A 14,343-nucleotide genomic window follows, 5' to 3' on the forward strand; every position below is an offset into this window, starting at 1 on the left:
CTAGTCCCCCCTAGGGGGCTATAGCGATCAGCAATCCGATCGCTCTACCCTATCTGCTGATCACAGCTATACAGCTGTAAACAGCATACAGTCACTTCCTGGTTCATTCGGCTCCGGGCCGAGTGAAACTGAAAGTGACTCGTCATAGCTACAGCCATCATCACATGACCCTGTGCTACCATGGCAACCACCGAAAGTCACGTGATCACACACGTGACTTCCGGTGGGGAAGGCGGTAAGTGAAAATCATGGCCGCGCGCATATACATCTCGCTGCCAGACTTTGGCAGCGAGATGTAAGGGGTTAAATGTTGCGAGTGGAAGCGATTCCACTCGTAACATGCAGGCACACGTTAGCTGTTAAAAACGTCACACGCTCCATGACGGATAGATCCGTCAAGGGTCGTAAAGGGGTTAAAAGCCAAGTTCAAGCTGCCCAAAACAGCTATAAAGCATAATGTTGCCTCCATCACTCACTGTGAGTATAGTATTGATTTGCTGATGCGCAACGTTGGCTTTGTGCCAAACATACATTTTGTAATTATGACCAAAAAGTTCAACCTTGGTCCCACCAGAACACATTTTCCCACATGCTTTCGGCAGTCTTAGTGTAGGTTTTGGCTTGGATGTCTTTGTTTAATGCCCTACCCACAGGCTAGACATACGAATACAGGAGATTGTTGTCACATGCAGTACACAACCAGTACTTGCCAGAAATTACCGCAGCTTATTTAATGTTATTACAAGCCTCATGGAAGTCTCCCGGACCAATTTTCTTTTCGCAACCTCCTTGACCAAGTTTGAACCAATCTTGATGACTGTCTTTACAGGTCCCATGGTACATATAATGCTTTGAAAACATTTTGTAACCTACGGTTGACTGATAATTTTCAGCAATAAGATCCTTTTGCTGTGTTCTAAGCGGTTTACGACCCATAGCTTTGGCTGTAAAACGCAACTAAGAAAATGTCAGAAAACATCTACTACAACAGTTAATTTTATATGGCGTTAATCAGAATCCCTTTAAATGATGGTAGCTGTGTACTGACTACTATTTAATGGAGTTGTCCACTAGTACAACCCATTCTCATTCCCTATGTTTGCCCCCATTAAAATTATACTTGCCTTCCATGTTGGTGCGGGATCAATTCTAATTCATTCTGTGTCATACTGAATATAGGTGCATATAACTTTTGCATCTTCACCATACCCTGAACTTTTGAAATAGGCTTAATTAAGAGGCTTGCTGTTGGTAGCCACTATGTGTGCATATAAACACCACACACAGGCATCCAAAAGTTTGGACACCCATGGGCAAAATTACCCATATATAATATAATTATCGTGAACAGTTCAGAAAGCTAAAGATTATATGATCTCTAAAAGGCATAAACGTTAAAGATGACATATCTCCTTTGTATTTTAGGCAAAAAAACATATCTATATCTATCTACACACACACATATATATATATATATATATATATATATATATATATATATATATATATATATATATATATATATATATATTTATATATGTGTGTATATTATATATACACATACACACACACACACCTAAATATATGTATATATATTATATATATATATATATATATATATATATATACACACATATATGTATATGTATATATATATATATATATATATATATATATATATATATATGCGCACACACACATTATATATATATATATATATATATATATATATATATATATATATATTTATACATACATATATATTTGTTATAAAGCCAGCAGCCATGGGTTCTTATAAGACCAGTACTCAGAAAATGGTGGAAGCTCACAAAGCAGGAAAAGGCTATAAGAATATAGCAAAGCGTTTTCAAGTTGCCCTTTCTTCAGTTCAAAATGTAATTAAGAATTGGAAATCAAGAGGAACAATGGAGGTCAAGGGGAGGTCTGGAAGACCAAGCAGAATTTCTGTGAGAGCTGCTCATAGGATTATGAGAGAGGCAAATCAGAAGCCTTGCTTGACTGCAAAAGACCTTCAGGAAGATTTAGCAGACTTTGAAGTTGTGGTACATTGTTCTACTGTTCAGAGACACCTGCACAAATATGGACTCCATGGAAGAGTCATCAAAAGAAAAACTCAGTCCGCACCATAAAATTCAGCGTCAGAAGTATGTAAAAGAACATCTAAACAAGCTGATACATTTTGGAAAATCAGTGCTGTGGAACGCTGAGGTTAACTTAGAACTCTTTGGCCATAATGATCAAATGTACATATGTGTGGAGAAATAAGAACAGAAAATTTCAGGAAAAGAACATATCACCAACCATTTAGCATTGAGGTGGATCAATCATGCTTTGGGGTTGTGTTGAAGCCAATGGCACGGGGGTGGGGGGGGGGGCGCATTTCATAGGCAGAAGGAACAATGGATTCAATGAAAGTTCAACAAATTCTTTTTACAAACATAACATCTGTAAAAAAGCTGAAGTTGAAAAGAGGATGGCTTCTACAAATGGATAATCTTAAACACATCAAAATGTGCAAGCTGAAGGTTTTACAATGGCCTTCACATGAAAATCTGTGGCTAGACACTAAAGAGCAGTGCATGCAAGATGACCCAGGTATGTCACTGAACGGGAAGACTTTTCCAAGGAAGTATGGATGAAAATCCCTCAAGAACTGAAAGACTATTGGCTGTCTACCAAAAGCATTTACAAGCTGTGATACTTGCCAAACGGGGTGCTACTAAGTTTTAACAAAACAGGATGCCCAAACTTTTGCATCAGCCCATTTTCCTTTTCGTAATTTTTCAAATGTAAAAGTGTTTGGTTTTTTTTTGCCTAAAATAGAAAGGAAATGTGTCATCTTTAACTTTATGCCTTTTAGAGATCATGTAATCTTCACAATAACAGGCATTTTGACCGGTAATTTTGCCTGCCGATATCAAGTGTTGAGTTTCAGTGGCTGTTTCTGATGTAGTTATTGTCTGCAGTGGTGACGCCTCATGTTAAAAGCACCGCAGACAACTTAAATCAGTAGCTTTTTCACTCAGTGCTAAATCTGGGCAAGTAAAGCATCATCATTTATTTGTGAGAGAATGCATCGGAATTTTTTTCTGAAAGGGAACAAGCCCATTAATTTCATTTTGAGTTCAGTGCCCAGAAGTAAAGGCTTGATGTAGCTTCAAAGGAAATCCTCAGTAATTACCCATGTTGCATTCCCAATTGGATTTGTGCACCTGCCCATCGCACCCCGCTGCGGAGAGGAAATTAACTTTTTCCCCCACCGTCAGCGATAGGGTTGCAGTCATGGGGCGGCGCCGGTTCAGTCACCACTGTGTGGATGGATTTAGGCAGCTGTAATCATTCCCCCTGCAATGACTGACAGCTTCCTCTAATGCAGAGAATTACAAAAACCTAGTCAACTAAAAAAAAAAAAAAAATTGATCACGCTTGATCATGGAAGCAATACGCATAATGCTGTATTATTTTTTTGTACATATGCATTAAGTTGGTGAAGAGAAGGTAATTTGTACCGTAGACTTGGATCCGAACTCCCCAGGTTAAGCAATGCAATGTTGAGTAGTGTTCCCGGGACATCCTTTGGACGAATTTTAGTGTGTTGTGGAATAGAATCTGGTTGTGACAGTTCCCATCTAGTCCGTATGTGAATGATAGACTGGACAATGGCTTCACACTCCTGATGCATGAATGTGAGAGGTGTTCCTTGGTTGGCAATGGTTAATGTAAATTGATTTTCATCCACTAAACAGATTTCTTCAATTTCAGACGCATAGTAGATATCATTCAGAAACACAGACTGTCCCAAAACTCGCGTCCTCTCAGCCGAAGTGACCTGGACAGCTGTAGAACCGACCTGCAAGAAAAAAACAACTATATTATCATTGAATAAAAGAATCTATCATTAAAAATGTGTATTATTGCCTATCGCAGCGTGCAAGTAGTATGTAGAAAGGTACGATGTCCATGTACCTCTGGACTAGAGAGGCAGAAGCATTTAGTTTATCGCTAAAGTGACACCTTATGAGATTCTAATATTGCACTATTACTCCAACAATAATTCAATATATTGTAAATATACTATGCAAAAATTTTAGGCAAGTGTGGAAAAATTGCTGAAATGTTATTTGTGTATTTTATCAGTTAACAAAATGCAAAGTGAATGAACAAGAGAAATCTAAATCAATCAATATTTGAGGTGACCACTCAATGAGTGCAAATGTATCTAGAAGAACTGATGCCACTTTGAAGGAACTCAGCAGGGACGTTGTTCTAAACATCCTGGAGAACTAACCACAGATCTTCTGATGTGATCCCAGACAGACAAAGTTACCATCAGGGCTCTATGGAGGTCACGTAATCATTTCCAGGTCTCCTTGTTCTTCTTGAAGCTGAAAATAATTCTTTAAGACATTGGCTGTATGTTTCGGAGCCAATTAGACGCCTCCCTGGTGGTATTGCATGATGTATTTTTTAAGATTGAGGATGCCCTTCAAGGAGTTGTCCCACAAACAAAGTACATTTTAACACCTTCACGCCAAGGCCATTTTCCTTTTTTTTGTTCTCCTTCCAAGAGCCATACCTTGTTTACTTTTCTCTCAATTTAGCTGTAAGAGGGCTTGTTTTTTGTGGGACCAGTTGTATTTTGAATCAGCGCATTCATTTTACCACATAGTGTACTGGGAAACATGAAAATAATTCCAAGTGTGGTCAAATTGTCCTGTACTGAGAATCTTGTATATGTGTCCCTGCTATGTACTGTGTAATGGCTGTGTCTGACCGTACAGGGACATGGTCTGATCTTACCACATCTTCTGGGCAGGGGAGGAAACAAAAGATTATACAGAGAGGACAACATGTGATCACAGTTGATTCTTTATGTGCAGTAAAACATTTAAAAACAGGGAAATGTTTTACCTCAGAGGTAGAATCAACTGCAATCCCCTTCTGTCCTGTCTGTACTCGCATTTGCTTCCTAACCTGTCCAGATACAGTATGTTCAGGCCATGTTCCTACATGGTCAGACATATCCTTTATATAACACATAGTAGGGGCACATTTAAAAGATTATCTCAGCACAGGAACATTTTTAACACATCCACTTGTGAAACTTATTTTTATTCCAAGGTCTATTAATTAAAATTAACTTTATTTGTGAGACAAGCCCTTTAACACTGAGCCAAAATTCCATTTGCTGAAATGCAGTCCCAAACGTGCAAGGAACCTCCACCATGCTTCATGGTTGTCTGCAAACATTATTATACTGCTTCCCAGCCCTCCAGTGAACAAACTGCTTTCTGTTACTGCAAAACATTTAAGATTTCGACTCATCAGACCAGAGCACATTCTGCCATTTGTTCTCCACCACAATTCCCATGTTTCAATACACAGTTGAGTTCCATGCTGAAAGTGTAGCTTTACGGTTGAAATTCAGTCCACCTCTGGCTACATTTTGCATTACTGTAGATGGGTATAGCAGAGTCCTACTGGTTGCTTCCAATTCTGAGCTGATGGCACTGCTGGACATCATCTAATTTTGAAGGGAAGTAATTATGTGTTTTCCTTCTTCCGCACTAAGTTTCCTTGGCTGACTACTGCGTCAGAGATCCTCAATGTTTCTTATTTCTTGATGCTTCTTGAATAGCACATCTTGAATCCTCAGTTTGCTTTGAAATCATCGCCTGGAAGAAACCTTGCAGATGCACTATTATTACCTTGTGTCTTGCTGTGCTAATACTTGCCATGTTATATAACCTGAGACTGTCTTCCACAACCTCACCTTGTAGCAGAGTTTGGCCATTTCTCTCTTTCCTTTCACGTAATGATTGATATGTAGGCTTAAAAATTATCACTTGTTGGTATAATTCGTTTCTTAAACACCCAATTATAATCATACAAAATGCCTGACTTTGTGCAAGTGTTCCCTGAAGAACTGATGGTGTTTGAAGGAAAATGATGGTTGCAAAAAAATATGGATTCAATGTAGACTCCCTTTTGTTCAATTTAGCTGTATCAATTAACAAAATGGAAACTATTAACACTTTTATTATTTAGCACTTTAAAGTATTTTTTAATTTGGGTCATTTTTTTTCCACAGCTGCATAAAACCTTTGCACAATACATTATATTTACACCCCAAAAATCCCAATAGACTAGGCACCACTTACATGTTATATATGTATATCTTACATGTAGAAGTTAAAAGGAGTAAAGACAAGTACAAAAGATCAGTTGCACTTCCTTAATTTTAACAATATGAATCTATATTATAAAGCAAACACAAAAGTCTACATAAAACAAAGAAGAACATTTTAAAATGCACACATTGCACTAAAAGCTGTTTTCCAGATCATAATCCGGCACTGGGATAAAACAAATATGACCGGCATGAGAACCAATAGAGCCATGTAAATATAATGAATATGTGCAAAACATACAAATAGACACTAATGTGATGTCAAGAAGTGTCTAATAACTAAAAAGGTGCAATACACAAAAAAATAATATCTAAATAACACTATCATGCCCCGCCTGTGTCTGTTGAGTCTATGGGAAGGAGAAGTGGATCCGGATTCTCCAACAGCCCTGGGAATAGCACGTATCTTGTACCAAGCAAGAAAGCTACTTGCATATCACTGGTTAGACCCTCTACCACCAACATTACCAGAGCTCAAAAACAAATTAAATAACGTCATAAGATTGGAAAGGGGAGTTTATTTAAAAAGAAAAACATTGAAAACGTTTTACAACATTTGGCGGCCATGGATGGAGTTGCCGGGTCTACCCTCCAATGCATTGGTTCGGGATGCAATGCTGGACCGGTTACTGTTGTGCCTGCAGTGATGGCATGTGTGAGGAAGGGAATTAAAACTAGTTTTTTCTGTGGCGAAATGGACTTTGAATGAAGAGGTGAGAGAGGACTGGAATGGTTTCATGGATGACTGCACGGAGAGGGAGGGGCGGGAGAGTATAGCAATATGATGTGGAGCCACACGGCTGATGGAGGAGGTGTTCCTGTTAGTCTGAGGCATTATTGCATAATTTAAGTTTTGTTTATTTGTAGAGCCACGAGGTTTGTAGGCTCAAGTTATATAATATAATTATGATTTGAGAACTCTATTATTATATTTACATATATGCAGAGAAAGAACCTGATTTATAAATCATATGTGTTTATCTGTTTATTGTTATCAGTTATATGAAAAGTGAAATACTCTCTGTATTGATCCCTAATGATTTAATAAAAAAAGATCTGATTTAAAAAAAAATAACACTATCATAAGAATACAAAAGCAGCAGCAACACTATGCAATAGTGTCATGTGCACAGTCACCTGGGTGAATAGGCTCATAGAAAAAAATCCCTCACACGAATTTTCTTGTATAAACCAATTAATCCAGGAGGTGTCAATGCACATGGCACTTTAATCTTGTGCATTACTGCTTACTACTTTAACATTCTTTTGAGAATACATAAATGATGAATTATGCAATTTCACCTCTAAGGCCCCGTTCACACATCAGTTTTTTGTCATCAGTCACAATCAGTTTTCTCGACGTGGTTAAACTGATGCAACGGATCAGTTTTTCATCTAGCTGGGGGCTAATAATTGGAGCATGCTCGGTTAAAAAAAAAAAAAAATGAATCCGTCGCCAGATTCCGTCATTTGACGGATGACGATGGATCCTGCGCCCATAGGCTTCCATTCTACCAAACGACGGATGGAGACGGATTCGTCGCTGTCCGTTTTTTCGATGTACACAAAAAAAGTTACTTTGGCAGTCATCTCTGTCCGACGGACAAACATTTTTTGACGGATTCATCTAACGACGGATGAAACGTGAGGCCATCCGTCGCGAATACAAGTCGATAAGGCTAAGTTCACACTTCAGTTGTTTTGCATCAGTCACAATCCGTCGCCTTGAGGAATTATGGTATCCTGCAAAATATTTTGCAGGAATCCTGTTTTTCCCCATAGGCTACTATTAGTGACAGATTGTGACTGATGATGCTGCGTTGCATCCGCTGCGTCGCGGTCAGTCGTTTTTTAACTGACCGCCGGGCGGGAGCAACGCAGCATGTAACGTTTTTTGAGCAGCGAGATCCGTAGGATTTCGCTGCGCATGCGCTCTCTGGCTCCCCGCCCTCGTAACCAGGATAAACATCGGGTAACCAAGCAATGCGCTTTGGTTAGTTACCCGATATTTACAGTGGTTACGGGTGTAGGGAGCCCGCGCTAAGCTGGTATCCAAGATAAATATCGGGTAACCAAGCAAACAGTGCTTTGCTTATACCCGATATTTACCCTGGATACAGTGTGCAAGGAGGCCGACACTTCACCACTCGGCTCCGCCCCCTCCCGCACTCCGCATGTGTACACTCAGACTCACACTCACTTGTCCCCAGCCCTGCAGTCCCCGCGGCACTGACGTCCTCAGCTCCATGGCTCCGCCCCCTCCCGCACTCTCCGCATGTACACACGCATGTAGTGACACACACACACACACACCTGTCCCCAGCCATGCAGACCGCGGCACTGATGTCCTCAGCTCCGCCCCCCGAACTCCGCCCCAGCACACAACGGAGTCCGACAAAGAAATTCTTTTCTTTGTCACCGTTGTCCAACGCATCAGTCACATGCGTCAAGCAATGATGCAAAACAACTGAAGTGTGAACTTAGCCTAAGAAAAAAACGGATCCAGCGGCATCAGTCGCCGGATCAGTTTGTTTTTTTTCCAAAATTCGACGGATTGTGACTGATGGCAAAAAACTGATGCGTTAAAGGGGCCTTACATGTACTGTTAAGTGTATGTAACTTTTTCATTATTTAGTTGATATAACTTTAAGGACAGAGGGTAATGATATATATTTCAGATATTCGTTATATTTATATGGCTTTATTGATTATCATGGTGGTCATACTGGTTGTATCCTAGTGTCAGATTATGGCCTTGTAAACAGCACAATGTGTGGGCTTTTATTGACCCTCGTTCTGTTTTGCACTTTTGGTTTTCCCTCCCTTTCTTCCAAGAGTCTTTACTTTTCTATTTTTTAGCTATTTGAGGTCTTGTTTTTTTATGGGACCAGTTGTACTTTTAAATGACATCCATTTTATCATTTCATGTGCTAAAAAGTGAGGGAAAAATAGTGCGTTGTAATAGTGAAAACGGTATGAGGTTACTTTTTGCTTTGAAATATAAACAAAATAGTAAATATTTGTAGATGATCGCTTATTTGGAAAGCTTTATTTCTTTATTTAGTTGTACCAAATGTCCAGCTGGGGGTCTGTATGTAGGGGAGACAGGACAACAGCTCAGGACAAGGATGAATTCTCACTGCCACACAATTAAGAAAAAAAGAATAGATCTACCTGTGGCCAAACATTTTTGTAACCCAGACCACAGCATCATGGACATGAAATTGCTGGTATTGAAAGGGAATTTCAAGTCCCAGAGAGATAGGAGACTATGGGAGTACAAACTTATGATGACCTTTGACACATTTAGAGTAGGAATGAATGTGTCTCATGGATTCATGTCTTTTTACATCAGTTAAAAGATGTGCTCCTCTGACCATCCGAGCGCGTCACAGCCCGGACCAGACTCTAATCAGAGGACAATAAAACTTTCACACTGAACTGCAGCAGTATTTATGGCCACAACTGTTTGCCCCCCTGCCATAGAGATAGTTCTGTTTCATATAACTTTTTTTTTTTTTTTTTTTTACTGCACTATTCTAAGTCCTGTTGTGTATAAATTTGTGACTCTTCAGATTTTGTGTTATGCCATGCCTGATGAAGAGACCTGAGTAGTCTCAAAAGCTGCTATTATTACCATCTTTTCAGTTAGCCATTAAAAGGTATCAACCACTGAGGACTTCAGTTCTTTTAAACAATTTATCTCTACTGGCTAACACAGTACAAAGATATATTTGACCTGTATTATTTTTTATGTCACTTTTGACTATTTTATAGTCCTCTTAGGGAACTTAAATCTATAATTGGCCAATTGCTTGTGCAATATACAGCAATACAATAGTGTTGTTGTATATACTAAAAATCATGGTCTCCTATGAACGCCAACCATGGGAAGTACAGTCATGACAGGCATGGCGGGTCTTCAGCAGACTTCTGGCTGTCATGTGAACCCACCGATGGCCTGTGATCATGTTGAGGGGTGCTTATAGATGATTAGAAAAGGGAGAGCACCATAAATGACGGTGGAATATAACAGATTACCAGCCAGGGACAGAACTCTGCTCCACACGTGGATGTTTGAGTAAAACGGTCATCATCTACCGGCAAAGATGCAGGCTCAAAGTCATGATGCCGATAGTGGACGTACAAAGTCCAATGTTGGTAAGGGGTTAAATGTAGTTTTGTGTTGGGTTTTCTGTTTACCTAATCAGATTCATATGGTAACCTTTAGTAAACACAACCAAATCTCTTGCGGGTGTCTTGCCTCACTTTTTGTATTGTAAGTTTAGATATTTATATATTATAACTAACTAAATCCAATATGATTGTTGTGTCTCCAACCATGGACCATAATGATGAAAGTTTGACATCTGGAATGCTATTTTCTAAACAGTCCCAATTACAAATAATTAAAGATGCACTTACTTTTATGGACACTTTAGTGTCTTTGTGGGCCAGCTTAAGTGCATTGTGGAAAAGCTTCAAGTCTTCTTCCAAAGCGAGGGTGGCAGCGGGGAGCTTCTGCTGATCGTGCTCTATGTGCTCAGCCAATTTTCCTGATGGATCAATGAAGATCAACCTCTTGCTTCCTTTCAGTCCAGTTAACAGCCTCTCGTGGTACTTTGTGTATTCCCTCACCCAGGAGTTACAGTTGTAGATATAAACCGCTGTCACATTTTCATAAGCAAAGCCAGGAAATACCACAAACCATTTTGAAAGGAAGTCTGTCTTGAAACGATTGCTGGGCCCAGCGTGTGTGAGATCTACCACTATCTCATATGGCTTGGCATAGTATGGCTTTAAAGTCAGAAGGACGTGGTAGATCAGTAAATCCCCGTTGATTTGACCAGTCTTGAACCTGCGAGAAGCAGAATGCAAATGTTTATTGTGAAATGTGCCCCAACTATCATTCGATAAGCAATAATGAACAGTTATGAGTGATTTTAATTGACCAGGATTACATATTACAAAAGCAATTAAATAGAAATATGGCAAAAACAACAAACTGCAAACAAAAAAATTACCTGAGTTTAGCTATTGCTTATTTCAGAAATACATATATAAAGAAAATGCTGAACTCATATAAAAGAAAAAAAAAAAAAAGGAATCACATAGTCAATGTGAGAGGTGTGCATAAATGTCTTTTTCAGACAGCCTGCAAAACCACGGCAGCTATGAAAACCGAACAAAGCAATGCAGAAACAACATGAGGGCTATGGAACTGTGAAGGGGTTAATAGAAGTAGCAAGTTCGTTCCTATATACCAGGTTGGGCAATTCATTTTCCAGAGGGGCCACATGAGAGAAAATGAGGCTGAAACAATAGGCTGAAATTAATTCTGTTCAATATTAATATTAACGTACTAATAATTATTTGATATTAAGTGTAGTACTTAACATTGAGTAGAATTACAGTTCCTTGCAAAAGTATTTGGGCACCTTGAATTTTCAATCTTTTCCCACATTTCAGGCTTCAAACAAAGATAAAAATTTTAATATGGTGAAGAATCAACAAGTGGGACACAATTGTGAAGGTGAACAAAATGTATTGCTTATTTTAAACATTTTAAAAAACTAAATAACTGAAAAGGGGGGCGTGCAATATTATTCATCCCCTTTACTTTCAGTGCAGCAAACTCACTCCAGAAGTTCATTGAGTCCTAAATGACTGATGCTGATAAATATAATCCACCTGTGTGTAATGAAGTCTCCGTATAAATGCACCTGCTCTGTGATAGTCTCAGTGTTCTGTTTAAAGCGCAGATAGCATTCTGAAGACCAAGGAACACACCAGGCAGGTCCGTGATACTGTTGTGAAGAAGTATAAAGCCGGATTTGGTTACAAAAAGATTTCCAAAACTTTAAACATCCCAAGAAGCACTGTGCAAGCGATCATATTGAAATGGAAGTCATATTATACCACTGCAAATCTACCAAGACCCAGCCGTCCATCCAAAGTTTCATCTCAAACAAGGAGAAGAGATGTAGCCAAGAGGCCCATTATCACTCTGGATGAACTGCAGAGATCTACAGCTGAGGTGGGAGAGTCTGTCCATAGGACAACAATCAGTCATACACTGCATAAATCTGGCCTTTATGGAAGAGTGGCAAGAAGAAAACCCTTTCTCAAAGATATCCATAAAAAGTGTTGTGTAAAGTTTGCCACAAGCCACCTGGGAGACACCAAACATGTGGAAGAAGGTGCTCTGCTCAGACGAAACCAAAATTGAACTATTTGGGCACAATGCCAAACGATATGTTTGGCGTAAAAGCAACACAGCTCATCATTTAACAAGCACAATGTATGCGGGATTGCGTAATTAGAGTCAACAGGAAAATTCAAAAATTCCTTAAAATCCAAAATTTTATTCATTGATAGATTAAACCTCCCAGGGTTTACAAACAGGGCCTCGGATCTAGTAGGCAGCGGGTAGCAGTAGAAACAGCAAGTCGTTATATATGCAAGCACAGACCCTTGATAGGGACTGTGGATAATAATAGCCCTATTGATGCACTAGGACTCGCTCCTACCTTGCAACGGAGGGTAACACACCCTAACTTAACCTGGCGCCCCCATTCCTCGTCGACTCACCCTACTCTGCCCTGGTGTAGCCCTATATACGGTATAGTGTAGTGCACTGAAACGTGACTTTCACAGTGGGCACAAGGGAGGAGAAATTCTCTCCAAACGAGTGCCCTAAAAAAAGGTCAATGTTATAATAAACAAACCAGTGCACTACCCTATACACAAAGCCCTTGTGGACTAATGTAACTGAACAAACCAAAGATATAAAATATGGGAACAACACATGCTGAAGTCTCCAAAATACAAGCAGAATACAATCCACGTTATCCTCAATGGTCGACCATTGAGGATACTTGGACCTTTTCTTTTTTCCCCCTGAGCCTCCTGATGATCCGTTGTGAGCGGGGAAACGCGTTGAGGTTGTGCATATTTGCACTGACAATAAGGGAAGTGTACCTTTGAGCAGTATGTATCTATTACCAATATGCACATGCACAATTTGCTAAAATTCTGCTTGTATTTTGGGGACTTCAGCATGTGTTGTTCCCATTTTATATTTTTGGTTTGTTCAGTTACATTAGTCCACAAGGGCTTTGTGTAAAAGGTAGTGCACTGGTTTATTATAACATTGACTTTTTTTTAAGGCACTCGTTTGGAGAGAATTTCTCCTCCCTTGTGCCCACTGTGGATGTCAGGTTTAAGTGCACTACACTATACCATATGTAGGGCTACACCAGGGCACAGTAGGGTGAGTCGATGAGGAACGGGGGCGCCAGGTTAAGTTAGGGTTTCATACCCTCCGTTGCAAGGTAGGAGCGAGTCCTAGTGTATCAATAGGGCTATTATTATCCACAGTCCCTATCGAGGGTCTGTGCTTGCATATATAACTGCTTGCTGTTTCTACTGCTATCCGCTGCCTACTAGATCCGAGGCCGTTTGTGGTCCCTGTGTATAACTACCCTTGATTATTTTTTTGCTATGGTGTTTTGTTCACGTGGGTGGTTTTAATCCATCAATGAATATAATTTTGGATTTTAAGGGATTTTTGAATTTTCCTGTTAACTCCAACACAGTTCATCACCCTGAACACACCATCCCCACTGTCAAACATGGTGGTAGCAGCATCATGGTTTGGGCCTGCTTTTCTTCAGCAGGGACATAGAAGATGGTTAAAATTGATGGGAAGATTGATGGAGCCAAACACAGGACCATTCTTGAAGAAAACCAGTTGGAGTATGCGAAAGACCTGAGACTTGGGCATAGATTTGTTTTCCAACAAGGCAATGATCCTAAACATAAAGCAAAATCTACAATTGAATGGTTCATAAATAAATGTATCCAGATGTTAGAATTGCCAAGTCAAAGTCCAGACCTGAATAAAATCGAGAATCTATGGAAAGAGCTGATAACTGCTGTTCACAAACACTCCTCCATCCAACCTCAATCAGCTCGACCTGTTTGCAAAGATAGAACGGGCAAGAATTTCAGTCTCTCGATGTGTAAAACTCATAGAGACATACCCGAAGCAACTTGCAACTTTAATCACAGCAAAAGGTGGCGCTACAAAGTATTAACTTAAAGGGGATCAAAAATATTGCGCGCCCCAC

The 14,343-nt window shown here is 39.6% G+C and overlaps 1 protein-coding gene across 1 annotated transcript in view; it reads right to left on the reverse strand.

Moving 5' to 3' along the window:
* The window catches only part of NF1 (neurofibromin 1), a 442,125-nt gene that overhangs the window by 95,839 nt on the left and 331,943 nt on the right, over window positions 1–14,343 (reverse strand). Inside the window, exons 31-32 of the mRNA XM_075333827.1 lie at window positions 10,637–11,069; window positions 3,531–3,871 (exon numbers count right to left, since the gene is read on the reverse strand). Coding sequence (XP_075189942.1) covers window positions 3,531–3,871; window positions 10,637–11,069 — 774 coding nt within the window. The remainder of the gene's footprint in view (window positions 1–3,530; window positions 3,872–10,636; window positions 11,070–14,343) is intronic.

The sequence above is a fragment of the Anomaloglossus baeobatrachus genome, chromosome 2 (genome assembly GCF_048569485.1).
Source record: "Anomaloglossus baeobatrachus isolate aAnoBae1 chromosome 2, aAnoBae1.hap1, whole genome shotgun sequence".
Taxonomy (NCBI): Eukaryota; Metazoa; Chordata; class Amphibia; order Anura; family Aromobatidae; genus Anomaloglossus; species Anomaloglossus baeobatrachus.